The sequence below is a fragment of the Magnolia sinica genome, chromosome 19, assembly GCF_029962835.1.
Source record: "Magnolia sinica isolate HGM2019 chromosome 19, MsV1, whole genome shotgun sequence".
Taxonomy (NCBI): domain Eukaryota; kingdom Viridiplantae; phylum Streptophyta; class Magnoliopsida; order Magnoliales; family Magnoliaceae; genus Magnolia; species Magnolia sinica.
The window spans coordinates 39,420,013-39,442,822 of record NC_080591.1 but is presented as its reverse complement, the minus strand read 5'-3'; the positions used below and the strand labels follow the sequence as shown (position 1 = coordinate 39,442,822).

The following is a 22,810-nucleotide window of genomic DNA, read 5'->3' as shown; positions in this document are numbered from 1 at the left end:
CAGCGGTTAAATAAGAGCAATGATGATTATAAAGTTTCAGCTGATTCTCATCGTAGAGTGCAAGAATTTCAAGAAGGAGACTATGTAATGGTGCGAATAAGGCCAGAGCGATTCTCTCAAGGATCAGCAAAGAAATTACAAGCGCGTAGTGCTGGACCATTCAAGATATTACAAAAGGTTGGGTCCAACGCGTATCGGGTTGACCTTCCATCTGAAATGAGAATTAATCCAACTTTTAATGTGGAAGATCTAGTCCATGCCCATACTCCCATTGTTGATACATCGTCCCTTTCATGGCCTTTTTCTGAGTTTGCTACCCAACCCCTACCACCCCCTCCTCCACCCATTACCCATAAAGAAGCAATTGAGAAAATCTTGGATGACGAGATAGTATCCACGAGAGATGGGGTTTCCAAAGGTATCTTGTCAGGTGGAAAAACAAACCATCGTCTGAATCTACGTGGCTGTCGGGCGACGCATTGCAGGGCATTGATCCAGATCTACTTGAGCGCTACAAAAGTTTCAACTCGTCGGGGTCGAGTTTTTCTCACCCGAGGGGAATTGATGCGGACACAGGTGCATTCAAGGTGTACCAACGAAGAAAGCGTCAACCACAAGTGCCGTCCTTGTGGATAGGCGAATATTGAGGAGCTGAAGACCTTTCACATGTGATTGGACATATAGAAGACCCCACTTAGGGAAGACACATGTGAAGGAAGATTGGAGAAAGAAGACCGAGCGCCCAAACTTTCCCATACTTATGTTATTTGCACGTTTTTTGACTTAGTTAGGGGTCTTTTAGTAATCTTATATCTTTATTTGCTTATCCTAGGGGTATTTTAGTAATTTTATGTCTTTATTTGCTTATTTAAGTGGGGTAAAGCCATAAACACGAATTTCAACTATTGATTAATGAAAAGCAAACCCTTTGGTTGCCTCCTTCCTCTCTTCTCTCTAATGGTGCTTCTTCTCTCCCCTTGATCTTCTTCTTCTAATTTCTTCTTATGCCCCTCTAACTTCCTCAAGGTAATAACTTTCTTCCTTCTATTTTTCAGTTTTGGCTAATTCTTCTTCGATCAAAATCTTGAAAACCGATTTAAACCCTAAATCCCCAAATTCTCAAATCCCTAATCCGAGAAACTTCTTGGTTCTTCGGACTAGTGATCTTCATTGATCGATTGGGTGTGACCATGCAAGATCGGGAGGTCTCATCCCTCGCCGGATCCAACCTAAGTAGTAATTGAATTCCATACTCCATGGTTGTAGTGATGGCCCGCTCCATTGCATGTTTCCTTTATGATTTTCTCAGTTATGATGATTACTGTTAGAATTTTAGATCATTTATTCCTTTTATTTTCGCTGTTTAATTATCTCCATGAGCATGCATCATAATTAGGGCTGTCCTGCGTCACCCCACCATGATGTATGTGTTTCATCCATGCCGTCCACCCATTCTTCCATATCATTTTATGGTATGAGCCCAAAAATGAGGTTGAACCAAATCTCAAGTGGGCCGCACAGTGTTGATTGAACGCCCACTATTAAAAACTTCTTAGGGGCCACCAAAGTTTTGGATCAAGCTGATAAATATATTTTCCCTTCATCCAAGTCTATATGACCTAATCCACAGGTTAGATGTCAAATAACCATTACAGTGGGCCCTAGGAGGTTTTTAATGGTGGACATTCAATCACTATTGTTTTCCCATGGTGTGGTCCACCTGAAATTTAGATCTACCTCGTTTTTGGGATCAAGACCTAAAATTAACTTTCCAAGTGGATGGACGGCGTGGATAAAACACATACATCATGGTGGGGTCCACAGCACCGACCACTAGCCACTTGGCCGGTGGCAGCGTCACTAGCCAAACTGCGTCCCTCTAGACGTGGATTTCTTGTGAAAGCCTTTAGCAGGAAGTTCCTACGCTGGAAACCTAGGATGGGTCCACTATGATGTTCGTGAGAAATCTACCCCGTTCATCCGTTTTTTGAGCTCATTTTAGGACTTGAGACCAAAAGTGAGCAGGATATAATACTCAAGTGAATCAAAGGCTATTTAAATTGATTTTATTTTATTTTCATTTTTGACAAGAGTGAATTAGAGGTTTGGATTGTTCAAACAATCTAATTTTGGAATCATGGCTTAGTGAGTTAGTTCTACAACTTAATTAATATATTATAACTTAATATGTGTGCCACGTGTACAACTCCTGAATGTTGGTGTATCATGCATCATACACTGCCATGTATCAAGCACCAAACATTGCCCGAGTATCATAAAACTCATACACTACTCGAGCATCATAACATTGCCTAAGCATCATACGCAAGGCTCTCTCATTTATTGTGCCGTGAAAATACAAAGACCTTGCTTTAAAAATGACAAAGAAACTCTTTAGTTACAGCCTTTTTCAGGCTTTCGGTCTAGCTTTTTGCAGGCTTATTTATAGAGCCTTAAAAATGAGAGAGAGAGAGAGAGAGAGAGAGAGAGTTGTTGGAAACTTGCTGCAGAAGAGGAAGAACCACGCGTCGTCACCTAGATCTGAAGAAACTACAATAGGTCTTTTCGATTTTTCTGGTTTTTTTTTTTCAATTTTCAATTTATTTACGCAAAACCGACACGGGTTGTTTTGAGATTTTTGAACTTTGGGTGTTATTAAGTGATCAAGGTGTCCCGTATCGGTATCGGTTGGTGTAACGGTGACCTCCAAAACCAATATGGATATGGGGGCGTAACGGCCCGTAACGGCCAAAATTTCTTTTTTGCCAAAAAAATATGAAAAAATATGGATTAAATCCGGAATATTCTAAGCATTCCAAATATGCATTCATTTATAAATTGAAACATGTTTATGGTGGTGTAACGGTCCACTCGTTGGTGAGAAGTTGTATCGGACTGTCTAATGAATTTATGAACCAGATAACCTGAATTTGACTACAAAATTCATATATTTAATTTTCTAACTATCTACTATCAATGATAGATATATTAGAATGAATGTAATATGAAAATATCTTACATTTAGGTGTTTGCAATTATTTTTGAGGGCCAAAATTCATGCGTAAATAGAAAAATATATATATAAAAAAATATAAAATGGCACCCCAAATATGTAAAATGCACATTAACATGTTCTACTATGATTAACACATCATATGGCATCATTAAAATAGCAAAAGAATCATTAAAAAATGATTTTTCGAATTTTCAAAAAAAGAGCCGAAATAAATGCGTAAATAGAAAAAAAATATTAAAAAAATATAAAATAGCGCCCCAAATATGTAAAATGCACATTAACATGTTCTTCTATGATTACCACATCATATGGCATCAGTAAAACAGCAAAAGAATCATTAAAAAATGATTTTTCGAATTTTCAAAAAAAGGGCCAAAATAAATGCGTAAATAGAAAAAAAATATTTAAAAAAATAAAAAAATGGCACCCCAAATTTGTAAAATGCACATAACATGTTCTACTATGATTAACACATCAAATGGCATCATTAAAACAGCAAACGAATCATTAAAAAATGATTTTTCGAATTTTCAAAAAAAGGGCCAAAATAAATGCGTAAATAGAAAAAAATATAAAATATATATAAAATGGTACCCCAAATCTGTAAAATGCACATTAACATGTTCTATTATGATTAACACATCATATGGCATCATTAAAACAGCAAAAGAATCATTAAAAAATGATTTTTCAAATTTTCAAAAAAAAGGGCCAAAATAAATGCGCAAATAGAAAAAAATATAAAATGGCACCCCAAATCTGTAAAATGCACATTAACATGTACTTCTATGATTAACACATCAAATGGCATGATTAAAACAGCAAAACAACCATTAAAAATTGACTTTTCGAATTTTAAAAAAAGGGGCCAAAATTCATGCGTAAATAGGAAAAAATATAAAAGAAATTATTAAATGGCACCCCAAATCTGTAAAATGCACATTAACATGTTCTACTATGATTAACACATCATATGACATGATTAAAACAGCAAAACATATTAAAAAAAGTATAAAGACCTATTTTTGACGAATTTCTGAAAAATGGCCCACCGAGCTTTGATTCAAAAAAATCTGTAATATAATGTGTTTTTATCTCAAATACCTACCCAAGGTTGGTCGAAATTAGTAGTAAAAGGAATGAGAAACAGTTTGAAAGCAAGAGGTTTCAAAAAAACAGCAAAAACAGAGCTTAAAATGAAAAAAAAAAAAAAAGTTACCATTACGGGCCTGTATCGGCCGATACGGGTACAAAATCGGGTAATGGCCGATATGACCGCGAAACGCGTAACGGATCCCACCGTTACCATTACGTATCGGCCGTTACAGCCGATACATAACCGTTTTAGCACACCATGTAAGTGATAAGATAGCGATTTTTAAAGGAAAATGGGGTAGTTTGCAATAGTGTCTAAATAGGGGTAGTTGCGATATCTCGCTGATATCACCATTTATCGTATTCGCTGATAATTTCGGCAAGAAATCGCCGATTTCGGTAAGAGATACGAATAAGGGGGGTTTCGATGTCGCTGGTTTGGCGACACCGAAATTATCGGCGATATTATTGATTTTTCGGCAACAATGGGAGCATTGGGCACACCGAAAGGGCCTACTTGGATGAGTCAGAGGGTAAACGAGCTGCAGTGTAGAAGAAGAAAGATGAGATTCTAGATGTGGCTCAACAGGAGGTGTTTGGTCCTGAATATATGGGCGTTCGTGATGAGGAGAATGTGGAATCTCATGAAGAGTTGAATCGGGAGGTGACTATGGCTTAGAGAGAGCCTACGCAGTGTTTGTGAAGATGAAGAACAACAATGCATGTTTGGCGGGAGAGGGTCTATACGTGAACAAGAGAGGAGTGGGAGCGCAGCAGGGAGTATGACTGCAAGTGGGCATATGTTTGGCAGCCAACAAGAGGCATCTTCACGTGATGCCCCCGTAGATGTGGATGTGGATGAACCTAAGAGACCTTCCGTTGATCAATTTATATTAAAGATAGAGTCAACTAAACAAAATAAGATCAAACAAATGCGGAGTAAAACTTCCGTTGAGAAGCTGGGTAGGCAAACAGCTAAGTTATTTATACCTTTAGACTCGTACGGCAAGCCAGAGGATGCACGATCATGTGTAATGGTTAGCTGGCCCTACCAACCGCAGCACGATCAACTCCTTGGTGTATTTCCACTTAGGAACAATGGTTCATAAATCAATTGATACGTTAGATGAAACAAAAAATGTTGATTATATTCTCCCTATTGGATAAAATAGTGGATGAGATTAGAGAGGAGAATGTAGTGCTGATTGCGACCGATAACAAAGCAATATATAAGGTTGCAGGAAAGAAGTTGATGCTGAAGAAACAACATATATTCTGGTCACCATGTGTTGCACATTGTATTGATCTTATATTGTAAGATATAGAAAAGAATAAGAGTGTTACTGAGATGGTCGAAAGGGCTAGAGAAGTGATGACATTCGTTTACAACCATAATCAAGTAGTCACAATAATGAAGAAGTTTACAAAATGGAGAGAGTTGCTAAGGCCTGCAGCGACTAGATTTGCAACTAACTTTATAGCCCTAGAGAGTTTGTACCAGCATAGGGAAGAGTTGAGTGAGATGTTTGCTTCTCAGGATTGGCTCAACATAAAACATGAAAAGAAGACATCATGTGGATACCAGTTCAGGTTATCCAAACCATAAGAGACAACAACTATTGAAAGAAGGTCGTAAAGATCCTTATGGTGATAGAGCCACTAACGAGGGTAGCTTGTCCTATTAAAACGAACGAACCACCTTCCATGGGCTTCCTTTACGATGTCATGGATAAGGCAAAGATGACAATTCGTCGTTTAACATTGCATGTCATACTGGAAGAAGATCGACAAGAGATGGACAAAACAGCTCCATCGCAATCTCCATGCAGCAAGTTACTATCTAAATCCTATGTACAGATATGCCCAAACATTTGTTATGGATAACGAGGTTCGTGTTGGGCTAAAGAGTGTGATAAAGAGATTAGATCCCTACTTATATGTACAAACAAAGGCGTTGAATGAATTAGATATATTTGGAAATCGCTAAGGCAACTTTGTAGATGCTCTTGCACAACATGCAGTATTTAGGTTACAACCGACTGAATGGTGGATGAATTTTGGAGAGAGTGCGAAGACTCCCAAAAAAATTGCATTGTAAGTTATGAGCCAAGCAACTTTTTCCTCTAGTTGTGAGAGAAACTGGAGTTGTTTTGCACTTATCCATTCAAAGAATAGAAATAAATTACAGAATAGGATATTGGATCGACTTGTTTTCATGCATTACAACATGAGGCTAAGAACACGGCGATATCATATGAGCATTACAGTGACTGACGGTGACACGGACTACTGTACAATAAACTTAGACAATATTTATAATGAGGACAACCCGCTTTTGCCTTGATTAGAGGAAATGGAGAAACAGGTAGAAGAGGACAATGAAGAATTGGAAGTGGATGACCCAGTGGTACTTGAGGCACAGCAAGAGAGTCGTGCAGTTGTGTTGGACCTAGAAAGGGGCAAATTTCATCCATAACCCAACTTGACAGAAGAGTAAGAGCAGTAGCAGTAGCGAGACTGAGACGGAAGATCATGGTAGTGATGATGACGCACCTGATGTTGGTCCCACTTCTGGTGTTGCTCATCACATCATACAACCATATACAGATCACGGAGTTAATGAACATCAACAGGGTGTGCAAGGTTGGACTTGTGAGTCTACTAAGTCACGATACAGCCAGCCAGCAGGGAGGAGGTTATAGTACCAGTAAAGCACCGACAAGTCCGAAACATTAGCACAGGCTTTATGGCTACTCTTCTAGCCAATGGGATTATTCAGGGTCTATTCCGTCACATTCATGTTGGAGTAGTCCCTCTGATCAACATGTTCCATATGGATACAGATATCCAGATCCAAATCAAAGTTATTCGTCACAAACACATTCTCAATCTCAGATTCTCAGTGGTCAGAGTACGACCAGCAGCAGTACAGCTATTTAACTGGCACTAATGGATATCCTTACTCGAGATCAGAGTTGTTGTTTGGTCAAGATCAATCGTCCACTAGTTTCGTTAATCTGGTTTTTCCCTCCAGTACTGGATATTATGGATATGAAGTACGCATTCCACAGTCGTAGCCTGGTGATGACGAGGACGTAGAGGTCGCGCAACTACAACAAAGCAGATTTTTATTTTGTTGGTGTGTGTGTGTGTGTGTGTGTGTGTGTGTGTGTTACATTTAAGGTAAGTGCCCACACATTGACCAAGCAAGCACACACTTCACACTACCAAACTTGTGCTTAAAATAACTCCCCTGACAAAAAATCAAGTTAATGTTATCATTAATCAACTTGCAAGGGAGTTAATCAAACAATACTATTTTTTTTCTTAAGGATGACAAGACATGAATCATAGGATAGGACACAAAAGTGTCTGGTATGTTGAAGACTTCAAATGGAATGTACATTGTAATTTATGCAACATGCATGTCTTCATTCTTTAAGTATGTAATGTATACTATTTTTGGTAAATAATAGCAAACACCTATAGATTTGAGATATTTTGATATAAAATTCATTTTAATATATCTATCATTGCTATTAGATAGTCAGAAACCTGAATATACAAGTTTTGCAGTCAATTCCAGGTTGTCAAGTTCATAAATTCACCAGACAGCCCGATACAGCTTTCTCACCAAAGAGTGGATTGTTACACTACCCTAAACATGTTCAAAATTATAAATGAATGCATATTTGGAATATTTAGATTTTTCTGGATTTAATGGATTTTTTTACCAAAAAAAAAAAAATCTGACTGATGCAGGGGACGTATCGGCCGTTACGCATTCATTTATATTAATAGATTAAAAAAAATCTGACCAATACAGGGGACGTATCGGCCGTTACGCCGTATCAGCAAAGGTGGGCACCGTTACGCCACCGTTGCTGCAACAGGATACCTTGATTCAACCAGGTTTGGCGTGGAGTTCAGGGTTTCAAGGCTTCTCTATTCTAATCTATTAATATAAATGATATGAATTTAGAAGAGGAGGTGATATTTTTAAGAGAGTATCTAAACTTTGGAGGTAATTTCTCAAAACCTAGTAGGGTTTTATGCTCAACACTAGTATGGTGTGATGATATGCTAATTCTGTGTGAAATGCTTAGTATCTGATATGTCATGCTAACCAAAACTAGATGGTTTAATGTTGTGATACATGTAAGATATAAAATCTGTGAATCAGGTTGTTTTCCGTGAATTAAGATTGAGATTGTCAACTGATCTTGACAATCCAATGGTCATATCCTGCATGACTAACTATTCAATCAATAGGTGCCAGCATTTTATTTGCACAATTCTGCATTTCTTAAACAATCAAACAAGTCAGGCACTAGAAACAAATTAATTCCTTTATGCAATTAAAATTACAAATAACAACAATTGCCAATAAACTAGGTTTTTGTAATGAGTAGTGCTATGGTGATATGCAGGACGACATTGAAAAGGCAATTCATGGCAGACATTAGCAGGATCCAGGTCTCCTCATCAGGGGGGCAGTAACAGTGAATGTGCACATACCCAAAAATCAAGAAAATCCACTCATTAGACAGGCCATACGTGCTAGAGGATAATCGATGGTTAGAAAAACAATGACAGTCTGATTTTCAACACAGGAGTGGTCCCCCTTATGAGTGGGCCCTGAATTTCAAGAGCACATGTTCTATGAATTGCCTCTTCAATCTCTCCATGTGATAGACTCAACATGTGATAGGTTCAACATTTATCTCTTCAGGTAAATTGGTTTCCTTGACAAGCCTACCAAAAAATGGAAAAAAAAAAAAAAAGAACACGAAAGATCTATTGGGTTAATTATAACATCAACAAAAATGTAGCAAAAATTACCTTGCGCTTTGCAGAATGAAACCATGCATCTGCACATAATGCATACATGTCCGCACCAGTAAAGTTTGGAGGGCACCTCTTCGCAATGGAGAAAAGAGAAACATTATCGTGCAATTTAAATTTGCGTGTAAGCGCAGCAAGGACCCTGGAATGAGAGGATTGATCAAACAGAAAGTGCAAGATATAAAATCATGATGAACAGAACAATGTACAAATCTGGATAAGAACTGACCGCTCTCTGTAAGTAGCATCAGAGTTTACTCCAACGTACAGTAACTTATCAAACCGGCCAGGGCGCAGGAGTGCTGGGTCAATAAGATCTGGTCTATTGCTTGCTCCTATAATAAACAAATCCTGAAGAATGCAGAAAGAAAGGGTAATGGGTGGATAGGAAGTAAAATGAGAACAATGATAAAACAGTGCTTTTCCAAACCCACATGCACCTTCTAATGCAGCACAAGTTGGCATACATGCGGGGTATCTGAATGCATCATCTGGAAGCCACCACGGAGTTGAACTGGGCAAAAAATTTATGCTTGGGTGGGCCATACATGTACACTGAATATGGAGATGCTACAAAAAAAAATTATTATACACTGTTTTCATCAAAATATTCAATAACAGTAAGCCAGCATTATGGTTTTACGATACGGGCCGTAATAGCTGTTACAGCCCTAGAACGGTTAATTTTTTTTCAAGGAATCGACCTCTTACAGGCCTTTTTTTTTTCAAATTGGCAGTAACAGAGCCCCATATCGCATAACGTTCACCGCCATTACTGTTACATGATCACCATTACGGCCATAACGTAACCTTTTTTTAATACCATGGTTTTCATACATGAATGGCCCACATGATGAGTGGACCAGCCTGATTTCTGGCCAAGTTACCTTAATGGTGAGGCCCAGTTTGCAAAAGCATGCATTTCCTATGCACATGCGGGGTTGGACGTGGTCACAGGTACAAGTGTGTGGGGGAGTAGCAAAGTTCTGATGAGACAAACGATTGATATGATCATTCTTCAAAAAGAAAGTTTTAAATAAGAAAAAAGAAAACAAGCAAACCTGTGTGGATTCATTTAGGCCATCTATCTCTGCAAGCATCTAGAAACAAGGGAGGAAAACCACAGTCAAAGAAAATTTAACAGGGGATTATACTGTCAAAGAAAATAAACAAGTTCAAGAAAAAGAAAGCAAAAATCAGAACAAGCATTGTGACACAATCTACAAATTATAAAAGCATTGTCACCTGAGAAACCACTCTGTCCATGACTCCTCCAGAATCTCCTGAGGCTCCCCTAGCAGGAGCAAGTGAATCAAGCTCATCGAAGAAAATAACACATGGGCGTGCTGATCTAGCCTGTAGAAGATAAGAGTTGGTGTTGCAATTGTTGGTAGAAGAAAACACTTCATTTAAGCACTGAATCAGGAGATGCAATGCTACTCATGGAAGTAGGATTTTTGAAACTCCTTTCCGCATGTACCACTAAGGCACATGTTAGAGATAAAGGACATTCATCAAGTGGACACAACCATGTATCTGCTATTATACAAACTTAGGTAGGTCCATTCATCAGGTAGGACAGGCATGTAAAATAAAAACAAAATAAAGTGGATAGTTAAAAATTTGACCGAGGATCCACATTCAACATAAAATTGTGGCCTGCCTGATGAATGTACAGGCCTGATTTCCAGACCATGGAAAATAACGATAAGGCCCACCAGACAAATAGCCATGATCTCAGTTCAAGATAATATTCTTACAAGTAGCTAACACAAGGCTCCTGAATCAGTTCACTTCCTCTAACAAGAGAATGTACCTTCTGAAAAATGTCTCGAACATTTTTTTCTGATTCGCCAATGTACATATTGATCAATTCTGGTCCCTTTACACTGAGAAAATTCAAGGAACACTCGGTTGCAACAGCCTTTGCCAATAATGTCTGAATATTTTGTAATAAGATACATATGAGGAAGAAGATTATTTGCTCATGTAATAATATGAAAACGAGTAATGGAAAATAGTTTCAATTGGAGAGCAGATGCTATCCAGAAGTACCGGAAATGTCCTAGCTCACCTTAATTCCATTATCCATATACAGTATATTCCGAACTTACCTTGCCCGTCCCAGGAGGACCATAGAGAAGAACACCTGACCGCTTACGTAATCCAGATGAAAATAAATCCTTATGCAAGAGAGGCAACTGTACACATCATTCATCAAATATGTTAGACATGATGGAAAGATATAGGAAATAATACATGAAAAAATAAATCCAAGCCCTAATTGACGATTACAACTAAGACTACTCTCGAAAGTAGGATATCACATCATATTCTCACCACACTTGCAAACCATGTATGTACCCAATGTTTTAAATATCGACAATATCAGCCGATACATCCCACGATATATCTTGTATCCCACCTGTTCGATGCAAAATGCATAGGTAGTCCCAATATATCCCACCTATTCAATCCAGTGAGCATATTCGATTTTGTATCCTCTTTTCTTTTTTTTTTCTTTTTTTTTTTTTTGGTTGTAAATCACGTTAAATCAATGTCAAATGGTTACAAATCTATGATTCTTCATGTTTTCTATGAAAAATCATAGATTTGGAGCTTCAATTTCCAGATTTGGGGGAGATGGGGCAAGTTGCGAAAAATTGGGAAAAATCGAAAATTCTCTCAAATCGGTTGCAATCTTTGTATCCAAACACAAAATCAAACATGTAACCTGATCTAGTAATTCTTCTTTTTCTTTTGAATGTATTGCGTGTGTTTCCATACATGTCTTCTTACGTCTATATATTACATGAATAGACTTTAAATATACTTGCATCAGTTTAGTTGGACAGTGCATGTATTAGGACACCATATAACGGAAACCCCTATTATGTGCACTTCTATTGTAATGTTTTGACTTCTAAGTGTATTGATGTCTCTTTCAACAATCCTTGAAGTTTCCTTAAAAAATTCAACCAATTTCCCAATGTTCCTATGTTTCCCAACAACAACGATACATTATGCGATACAACCGATATATCCCATGCGATAACCGATATGTATCCGTATCCCAAGGGTACGATACATTATGTGATAACGATATTTAAACATTGTATGTACCTAAAAATAGGCCAGTCAAGTCATTAGGTGAGTAAGACATGTTGAATATGGACTGTGAACCTGTCTGGACTTCCTGATGACTAGACTGGCCTGAGTTTTGACAATGGAACGAACACAATAGAGCCACATACTGAACCACTTGGTTCTTGCACATACATGCCACATCAGCACATGTGAGAAATTACGAAGTAGGATTCCAGGTCCTCATATCACAATTCACAACTAGCCATCTCATTTCTCTAACTGAAAAGGAGAGAAGCCTCGAGAATGAAATGTGCAGAATAACAGTACTATGAAGTCGATGTCATATCTATGAAAAAGTTAGCATATTTAATCTTCATAAACATTAAGCCAAAGAACTCATTCTTACAATAATCATATAGCAGACAAATAATGCTAAAGAGAATTGAAATTATAAGGTGCAAACTTCCAGACCACACATATCCAGAAAGTGAATACTTAATAGACCAATGAAACAAAGAGACAATTGAAATGATCGCAAACGTATACAAGGAAAGAAAGATTCACCTGAACAGTATCCAGAATCGATTTCTTCACATCCTCGAGTCCACCAACATCTTCCCATTTTACATTAGGCACCTATGGTCATATAGCACTTCGAAATTCAAACATCCACTCTACATGCAGTGAGAAATTTTCTTCATGGAGAACTAAGACTGTCCATTCATACATACCATTCAAAGTTTACTTAATTCTTAACATGAAAGGTTGGCATCCAATGCACCCATATATATTGAGAGGGACTACATGATGATCGAAAAGAGAATATCTACAATATGCTCAGGTTTTCAGTATGGGAAAGTGGGGCCCATGGTTCAGTGGTCCAAACTGCTGGCATTATGGGTTCCATCCTGAATGTAACTGGCGCCAAAAATTTCCTAGAGTAGAAGATCCAACCCATTGAATCACTGGCCTTTTCTTGGTTGAATATGGCTATAGCTGTATTCTATTGTTAACTATCTTTTGCTGGCCATCATTTGACGGGTTAAGATTTACCTGTGAGGATTATTACTGCATTGCTATCCAGAGTAGGGCCCAACATATCAGAAATTGGATCACTGAACAGTGGGTCCCACTCATATAAGCCAAAAACCAAAACTTATGGTAGATGTTCTCATTTCAAGCATGGTATAATGTGTCATACATTATTAAAAGAAAATCTCTATTTTGTGACACTAATAATATCAAGAAAGAAATTTCATTTCACCAAGTTTATACCATCTTACTTTCGGAGTTCCCAATGCAGAAGCATTCCTTTTCTTCAACCTCTCCAAAGCTTTTGCAAAGTCTTCTTTACCTAGACTGTGAGCTGCATTTTGACATGAGCTAGTGTCCTGAATAGGCTTAGAACCAACAGCATGGTTTCTATTATTATCTCGGGCCTCCGCATTATCAATTTTGTTACTGGGCCTGGGTACTGAATTTGCAGCTGCATCAGCAACTAAAGCCTGTATATCCCTGGGCATAAACCCAGACATTTGTCCAGTGATGTCCTTTAGAACATCCTCAATATCAATCTGCAAGCAACAATCATATTACCTGTTAATGTTGACTGCTTAATGTAACAAATAAAGGCCAGTTCTAAACAAGGGAATATCCAAGGAGATTCTAAAATTTTGGGCTTTTCTAGCATATTAAAGAAAAACATCATGGAAAACAGAATAACTAAAAAGTTCGAAGTTCAAGAAGGGGAAATATAAATAAATAGTGGTAAAGAAGGCTTATTTTAGTGATAAAAAAACAGAATTAAGAGGAAAAGAAAAGAATCTTTTATCATGAAAACATCAACACAACATAAAGATATTTTATAGTTCAACAATAAATGGAAAATACTGAGTCTCCTGATATATTTGGTTTTCAAAGATACCATGAAAAACGTCACCGTATGTAACTATATAACTGCTAGGACAAGAGGATCATCCTCCATTATGAAGAGAAAGCTCATAAACTAAGTTTGAGGATGCATTTGGTTCACTCACATGTGTAGGAACTTTTGAAACAGGCTTAAGTAATTGGGATAACATTTCAAGCCTTTGAGCTTCGCTTAGTGGACCCATGCTTATTTCATGACTGAAGCAACGTCTAATGGATGGTGGCAAACCTTCAGAACTGTCAGCAGCTGCAACCAGCAGTATCCGGTGTCTGCTCATCCTCTCAGCCTCCACTAAATACTGTATTGGAAGAAAATAACAATAACCTTCTTGGTACTCTTAACAAATCTAGAGAAGCGACAGAAAAGTGCAAGTTTGCTGATCCCACATGTGCCTCTCAATCCACATATACATGCATGCATACATGACAATGCCATGCAACATCCAAGCCGCTCAGAAGGGACACTTCAAGATGACCTGATCCAGTTACAAGGTCTGTCCACTCTCTAGGCAGTCCCCAAATGTGTGGAAGAAATAGGCCATAGGGCTATATTCAGCATACATGTAGGGAAACATGATGAGTGGACTAGTAGAATTGTCTAATTTAGGGCCAGTTAATGTGCAGCAGGACTTGCACATTATTGACTTGCATGTGGCATACGTTTCACATCAGAACATATGCTTCCATGTACGTGTGCATGTGTGTGTTCATAGAGAAGTTTGTGTGAGATTAACAAACCTCTGAATAATGACAATGGCAATAATTGCATCTTACAGAACCAACATTTGCATTTTCTTCAGAGTAATAATCTCTGCATTCAGGAACTGGCTCAGTGAACTCCCTAATAACAGATGCAACTTCAGACATAATGCCAGCTTGATCACTTGGTGAACCCTCATTGGAGGATAAATTCGCGAACAATTCAAAATGTCGTAGAAGAATTATTGATGGTGAGTATCTGTTCCAATATTGTACTTCAGAGTAGCAATAATTAACACCAACAAAATGAAGTGAAAAAGAGAAGCGCAGCTTGTGAATGCCAAAACAGGCCATATAAATGGCTATATAACATTATGAACAATTTTATACCATGATGGAGCCAACCTGTTGGACCGCTTAGATGTTGCATGCACATGACAGGTCGTGTGTGTGTGTGTGTGCGCGTCCACGTGACAGGTTGTGTGTGTGTGTGTGTGTGCGCGCTCGTGCACATGACAGGTTGTGTGTGTGTATGTGCACGCGCATGCGCCTACTCTCTCTCTATTTTACTGTTCATTAGCTTTGTTAATCAAAAACATCAGTCAAGGTGGTATCAGCCCGACGGTATTGCAGCGTCTACCTTGGTATTTTTTGTCTACAAAATTGTGAACATCCATGTTTACCTCCATTCAGTTCACTTTTCATGAATCTTGGTTCTTTCTGCATACACTGCTTGTTTTGAACTAGCTTCACTGTTACACTTCCTTTGTTATCCATCTGTTTCTCTCTTATCTCACTGCAGTTCTCGTGGGTGTTCTTTGTTCCACCTTTTGAAGAAAAAAAAGAAACTCCCATCTGCGTTCAAAGAAAATCCACAATATCCTTCAATGCTCAAGTCTTACCTGAAGATTAAGGGTACTTCCTGATGGAGTTTCAAACAGTCAGCCACAAATCCACAACTCAACTTACAAGTTGCAAGTTAGTTTGTTATAGTTTAAGTTTCTTCCAAGTTCTAAGCTCTAACATTTTTTTTTTGTAGTTTGTTACTTACAACACAACTTACAAGTTACTTACAAGTTTGTCAAGTTACAAGTTATTACAGGTTAGTTACAACTTACAAGAGTACAATACAAGTCTACAACATTCTCTCAAGACTCAAGACTCAAGACTCAAGTCAAAAGTGAAGACAAGAAGTGAAGAATTTGTGTTTTTGTAAATTTGTAATTGTGTGTAAATCTCTCTCTCTCTCTCTCTCTCTCTCTCTCTCTCATCTCTTTAGTCTCTTGACTCTTTAGTCTTTACTTTAATTTTTTTACTTTTTAGTAATTAATACACACACCAACATAATGTCTTCTTCCCAATCTTTCTCTTTGAAACCCAAGTCGAATGACCCAGGTTAGAAGTATAGGCACTATCGTAGTGCTTCGGATAAAACTCAGATAGTATGTGAGTTATGTGGGTACGTGGGTTCCGGCGGCATTGCGTGGCACAAGCAACACCTTGCACATTTACCGAGGTCAAGTGCAAAAGCATAAGACAAAATTACTCCAGAAATCCAATGGGAGATCATGAAGTATATGGATAAACAATCAAGAAAGAGATACGATAGTGCCCCACATCACAAGGAATATATGGAATAAGACGCATATGAAGATATAAACGTAGTTAATGGAGATGAAGCTAGTCCCACTCCCCCTACTTCGATAGGTCGGTCTAGACCACAACCAATGGTCTCGAAAAGAGCCCGAGGGCATAGGCCCATGGATAAATGGTGTAGACCACATGCTAAGGATGTGGTCAACCAAAGGGGTTGGGGCAAAGGTTCGTCTCAAATAACTTTAGAAAACCGATATAAACAAAAAGATAGGAAAACCACTATTCAATATTGCTAAGTGGTTTTACCAAACTGGCATTGCTTTCAACGCCATTAAATCAAGAAGCTTCAAAGTTATGGTTGAGGCTATAAGTCAATTTGGACTTGGGCTTAAACCTCCTTCGTATTATGAAATGAGGGAGACATGTCTGACAACCCAAGTTGATTATACACAATTCTTTATAACTGAATATAAGAAATTGTGGAAAACATATGGGTGTTTACTCATGGCCGATGGATGGACCGATAGATCCAGTCGGTCTCTTATTAACTTTCTAGTAAATTGTTTAGCTGGAACAATGTTCTTGAAGTCCGTGGATGCATCCAATCATTCACATACTGGAGAATACTTGTTTAGCTTACTAGATAATGTAGTTGAGGAAATAGGTGAGGAATACATTATACAAGTAATTACAGACAACGTAGCATCATATGTAATGGCCGGTCATCTTCCTATGGGGAAGAGGCGTCGTTTATTTTGGACACCATGTGCGGTCCATTGTGTTGATCTTATGTTAGAAGATATAGGTGGGTTATTTATAAATGTAATTGCAATGGCTAAAAGAATCACGGTCTTTATGTACAAACACGCCCTTCTTCTCAGTTAAATGAGAAAACACATTGGGGGTAACTTGCTACGTCCAACATTCACCCGTTTCACTACAGCCTTTTTAACACTACAAAAATTACATGCAAAAAAAAAAAAAAAAAATCGGAACTTAGAAACTTTGTAGTGTCAGCTGATTTTACAAGTGGGACTTGGTTAAAAAAGGCTGAACGGAAACAGGTTCCACAAACAATTATTTCCCAAAGTTTTTTGACACAAGTGGTAAAGGCACTAAAAGCATCTGAGCCCTTAGTCACTATGTTGCGATTGGTGGACGGGGATGAGAAGCCTGCAATGGGTTACATATATGATGCGATGGAGAGGGCAAGAAATAAGATCATGGACCATTTTAACTAGAGACCGTGATTACAAGCCAATTATAAATATTATAGATAGAAAATAAGGCAGACAAATGTCATCTCTATTGTATTCGGCTACTTACATCCTTAACCCAGCATGTTTATTCACTTATGTTGATCCAACAGAAGCACTTACCATGCATATGGTTGGATTTATTGATATGTTGGAAAGAATAATTCCAAATAGAGAAAAACAGGACAAGATCTCAACTTTACTGGACTTCTATACAAAGAGTGAGGGCATATTCTCAAGAGATAACGTCATCAGGCATCAAACAATGAAATTACCCAATAAGTACTATGAATGTCAATCTTACAAATAGTTTTTTTACAATGTAATTTACAAAGTGACTCTAACCTACTTAAATTGTTTTTCTCAGCTGACTGGTGGGCTGCCTATGGAGTGGACCCGAACAGAAAGGATCCAGCTCTAAAGAAGTTGGCTATAAGGATTCTTGGACTAACGTGTTCCGCTAGTGGTTGCGAGTGCAACTGGAGCACGTTCAAGGTGGTAAGTTTAGTAATTGTAAACTTCAATTTTTTAGTGTAAGGCGTAAAATAAATTAATTACCTAAATAAATAATATCAAATACGATTTCTTTCATGCAGATTCATACCAAGAAAAGGAATCGCCTTAAGCAAAAACAGCTCGACGACTTGGTTTTCATCCAATATAATCAAAAATTGCGAGAACGATTCTAAACTAGAAAAGAAAAGCTTAGTTTCTTTGACCCTATCTGCTTAGATGAGTTGGATGCAGATAACGAGTGGCTTGTAAAGACGGAGGACTCGGTATTTGCTGGAGAGGACCTAACATGGGCGCAAGTTGAAGATGCCGCATCCGAATCGGTGCCTGAAGAAAGTATCACTCGAAGGTGAAGGATGGGGGGGAGCCGCGGGGCGAGTAATAGCGGTCAACCCATTGAAGAGATTAAAGAGATAGAAGGAGGAGATGATAATGATCAAGCTAAAGATCCACCATTGGATGTTGATAAAGTATTAGTACATACAGATGATAAAGAAACAGAAGAAGAAGAAGAAGTGTATGTGGAAGAACGAGATGACTCGGATGATGATGGTGATGATGACGATGGTAGTGGTGATCAAATACCACAATAGCAAATAAATCAATGTATATAGTAGATGATTAGATCAATAATAAATAAATAGCTTCTTCACTTTGTTTACTTACTAAGTAAGTTGCTGTTGATTGTTGACTGTACTGTTGAATGTTGAATCGTTGATTGATATTTGTTAATTATATTGTCGAATGTTGATGACTTAATATTTAATTCATTGTTTAATTGGTTTTATTTTACTTAAATGTATTGCAAGGGCATATAAAATTATTTATCTATTAACCTAGGATTAGGAAAGTTCCCCCTACTTTCTTATATTTTATTCATTTTTTTTCTTATTCTCCCCCTATTTTTCTGTTTTTTTAAATTTTTCGAAAAAAATTATTTATTTATATTATATTTATATTTATATATATTTATATATATATATATATATATATATATATCACATATGTGCATAGGCATATGCAATCGCACACGATCGAATATGCGATTTGACAACATTGAGCGCAGCAAAGCTTCTGAAACCGTGGTCGAGGCAGTGGCCAAAAGCGAGGACCTGTGGGAAGCCAAGCTCAATGAACTGTGGGGCCAAATCGGCGACATACGGCAGGCTTATTGCGCACACGCTCCAACTTCAGTAGAAGTGATACTGGAAGAAACCGAGCAACCATTCACTACCGACACCATGCACGCCCAGCTCCCACCCCAATTCTGAATGCCACAGATCGCCCCTTATTCCGGAACCACAGACCCGGCCAAGCACCTGGAATCTTTCAGGGCTTGGATGGAACTTCAGGATGCATCAACCACAGTTATGTGCCAAGCGTTCTCCTTAACCCTAATAGGAGCGGCTAGAAAATGGTTTCAACAACTGAAGCTATCAGCTCGTTCACGCGACTCAGCAAAGCATTCATTACTAACTTCATAGGAGGAAATGAGAGGCTCAAGCAAACTACTCACATCCTCACTATTATTAAGAAGGAAGATGAGCTACTGAAAGACTACATCACAACCTGGAAGCGATGCAAATAGAAGGGCACTCGGAAGAGATTGTCCTAACCGCCATGATGGGAGGCCTAAGGGAGGGGAGGTTCCTCTTCTCGCTCGGCAATAACCCTCCAATAACATTAGCCGACCTCCTCAATGGATCTCAGAAATATTCCAACGCTGAAAAGCTTTTCAATTCATGAAAGGCTGCTCGAAACAAGGAGAGCTCGGTTAGGGAGAAACGACTTAAGGAGGAACCAACCTCCACCAATAGCAACAAAAGGAGAAAGGACGACGAGCCGACAAGAGGACAGTGCCCGAGGAGGCAACCTGAAAGTAGGTTCAGCTCGTGCACCCCCCTCAATGCAACGCCCAAACAGGTTCTCATGGAAGTTCGGGACAGACGAATCCTCAAGTGGTCGAACAAGATGAAATCCGATACCGACAAGCGGGAGTACTGCCACTTCCACCGCGACCACGGCCATTCAATCAGTGACTGTTTGACTTAAAGGAGGAGATCGAGGCCCTTATCCGCAATGGGCACTTACGGGAATACGTCAACAAGAGGGAAGAACGACCAGATCGGAAGAACAAGCAGCCCATCAATAATGAAGCCACCGAGGAAATCCGTATCATCTTTGGCGAACCCGTCAGGGGAGGAGACTCAAACCGAGCACGAAGAGCTCACGCCCAAAGTATCAGTCACTACAGCTTAGAGCATCAGATCCATGTCACCAGCAGAACTCTAAAAGAACAGAAAGTGGCATCCTGTGAGTTGACTTCCACCAAAGAAGATGTCTGAGGTGTTCACCATCCCCACAACTAGAGGTGGGCATCAAGTCAAGTCGGATCAGATTGGGCTCAACTCGACTCGGCCCGAAATTTCCACTAACTGACCCGAACTCGATTCGATCCGGACCCGAGTCCCAGTCCTCTGACTCGATCCAACCCGTTGAATTGCTGACCTGACCCGAACCGAGTCCGACTTGGTCAGGAAAATTGAGTCGGATCAGGTTAGGTACGGTTCGGATCGAATCTACACTGTTTCCTCTAGTAAGGGCCACTTGAGTTTTGGATACAATTCATTTTTAGCCGCATGTCCTAAAATGAGCTCCCAAAACAGATGGACGGTGTGGATTTATCACAAACATCACGGTGGGACCCACCTAGCATCCCATGCAAGAACTTTGTATGAAATGCTCTCATTTGAAACACGCGTCCGTCAGAGAGCTCGTGGGTCGATGCGACTGCGACGAGCGTTTAAGCCAGAACGGTATGCAATAATCGATGAAGAGGTCAGCAAACTCCTCGAAGCAGGCTTCATCGAAGAAATATACTACCCCAACTGGATCGCAAATGTCGTTTTGGTGAAAAAGTTTAATGGGAAGTGGTGGGTCTGTGTTGATTACACCGACTTGAACAAAGCCTACCCCAAGGAAAATTTTCCTCTTCCACAGATCGACCAACTGGTCGACAGCACTATTGGGCGCGAACTCCCAAGCTTCATGGATGCTTACTTGGGATACAATCAAATCGCCATGCACCCCTAGGACAAGCAGAAGACGACCCTTGTCACCGACAAAGGACTCTACTGCTACAACGTCATACCCTTCAGGTTGAAGAACGTTGGGGCCATGTACCAACGACTTGTAAACCAAATGTTTGCTAAACAGATCGAACACTCCAAGGAAGTCTACGTTGACGACATGCTCGTCAAAAGCATCAAATTTGCAGACCACATCGCCGACCTCGAAGAGATGTTTGCAATCCTACGAAGATACCAGATGAAATTAAATCCAAGCAAATGCACCTTTGGCGTCAGTTCATGAAAGTTCATTCGCTTTTTGGTTAGCCAGAGAAGCATAAAAGCAAACTCCGACAAAATCCAAGTTCTGCTCAGCATGAGCTCGCCCAAGACGACGAAGGAAATTCAGTGCCTCACAGGAAGAATAGCCGCCCTCAACCGGTTCGTATCCCGAGCCACCGATAAGTCTCCCCTTCTTCAAGCAGCTAAAAGGAAAATAGAAGATAGAGTAGACCAAGGACTATGAGCTGGCCTTCCAACAGCTCAAGCAGTACTTGGGTTCACCACCACTACTTTCGAAGCCCGAGCAAAGAGAACCACTCTTGCTATACTCAGCAATTTCAACAGCAGAGGTAAGCTCGGCCCTCATCCGAGAGCAAAAAGGGAAACAGCTACCAGTGTACTATGTCAGCAAAGCCCTGACCCCAGCCGAGACTAGGTATCCAGATATTGAGAAGCTCACTCTGGCTCTGGTCGTCTCATCCCGCCGCCTCCGAACTTACTTCCAGGCCCATACTATAATAGTCTCGACCAACCAACCCCTCCACTAGGTACTCCAAAAACCCAATGTGTCGGGGAGACTCACAAAATGGGTGATCAAGCTCAGCGAGTTCGATGTTAAATATTAGCCTCGAACCGCCATCAAAGGCCAAGTTGTGGCTGATTTTATTGCCAAGCTTGCATGTGAAAACAACCTGGAAACCAGTCCGAGCAGCAAGACCGATCAGCTTGTAAGTCAAGAGGCCAAGCCAAACCTGCCGCTCTAGACATTGTACATCGATGGCTCATCTGATTCTAAAGGCAATGGGGTCAAGGTAGTCGTGGAGGCTTCTGATCAGACCTACACACAATATGCCTTAAGATTTGGATTTCAAACATCGAACAACGTAGCAGAATACGAAGCCTTACTCGCCAAACTTAGGTTAGTAGCGACAATGGGAGCCCAAAACCCGAAAGTCTGCAGCGATTCACAGGTAGTTATCAACCAAATAGCAAACGAGTACCATGGCAGGGAAGAGAGAACGATCACCTATTTACAAAGGGCCCGAGAACTCATCAGCAAATTCACTAAGTGCGACATCGGCCTGATCCCCAAGGCGGAGAACTCCAAAGCAGATACGCTAGCAAGCTGGCCACAGCGGCCGAAGACGACATCCCGAAGTCGATCCCAATCGAGTTTCTTACCGAGCCAAGTATTAGCAATTCCGGTTCGAATACGATTCTCCCAGTGAATTCGACATCGTGCTGGATGACCCAATAATCGATTACCTTCAGGAAGGGAAGTTGCCCAAAGACCAACTCGACGCCTACAAACTCCGATCCAAGTCGGCCCGGTATGCTATGGACGGGGACATTTTGTATAAAAAGGAATTTTCCCCACCTTATCACATATGCCTCCGACCTAAAGAGGCTGAGTATGTCCTGAG

At 39.6% G+C, this 22,810-nt stretch overlaps 1 protein-coding gene across 14 annotated transcripts in view; it reads right to left on the bottom strand.

Annotated features, from left to right (window-relative positions):
* LOC131234441 (peroxisomal ATPase PEX6) overlaps positions 1–22,810 on the bottom strand; it is an 81,367-nt gene that overhangs the window by 21,893 nt on the left and 36,664 nt on the right. For 6 of the 14 annotated variants that reach the window (XM_058231318.1, XM_058231315.1, XM_058231323.1 and 3 more), the window contains 10 exons: positions 14,711–14,930; positions 14,080–14,271; positions 13,327–13,617; positions 12,608–12,679; positions 11,071–11,157; positions 10,773–10,895; positions 10,202–10,312; positions 10,018–10,056; positions 9,186–9,307; positions 8,954–9,098 (listed from right to left, as the gene is read on the bottom strand). In XM_058231318.1, the coding sequence (XP_058087301.1) occupies positions 8,954–9,098; positions 9,186–9,307; positions 10,018–10,056; positions 10,202–10,312; positions 10,773–10,895; positions 11,071–11,157; positions 12,608–12,679; positions 13,327–13,617; positions 14,080–14,271; positions 14,711–14,930 (1,402 nt within the window). Of the gene's footprint in view, positions 1–8,953; positions 9,099–9,185; positions 9,308–9,396; positions 9,527–9,843; positions 9,943–10,017; positions 10,057–10,201; positions 10,313–10,772; positions 10,896–11,070; positions 11,158–12,607; positions 12,680–13,326; positions 13,618–14,079; positions 14,272–14,710; positions 14,931–22,810 lie in introns of those variants that run through there. The other 8 variants (XM_058231317.1, XM_058231321.1, XM_058231319.1 and 5 more) reach the window with 6 other exon arrangements.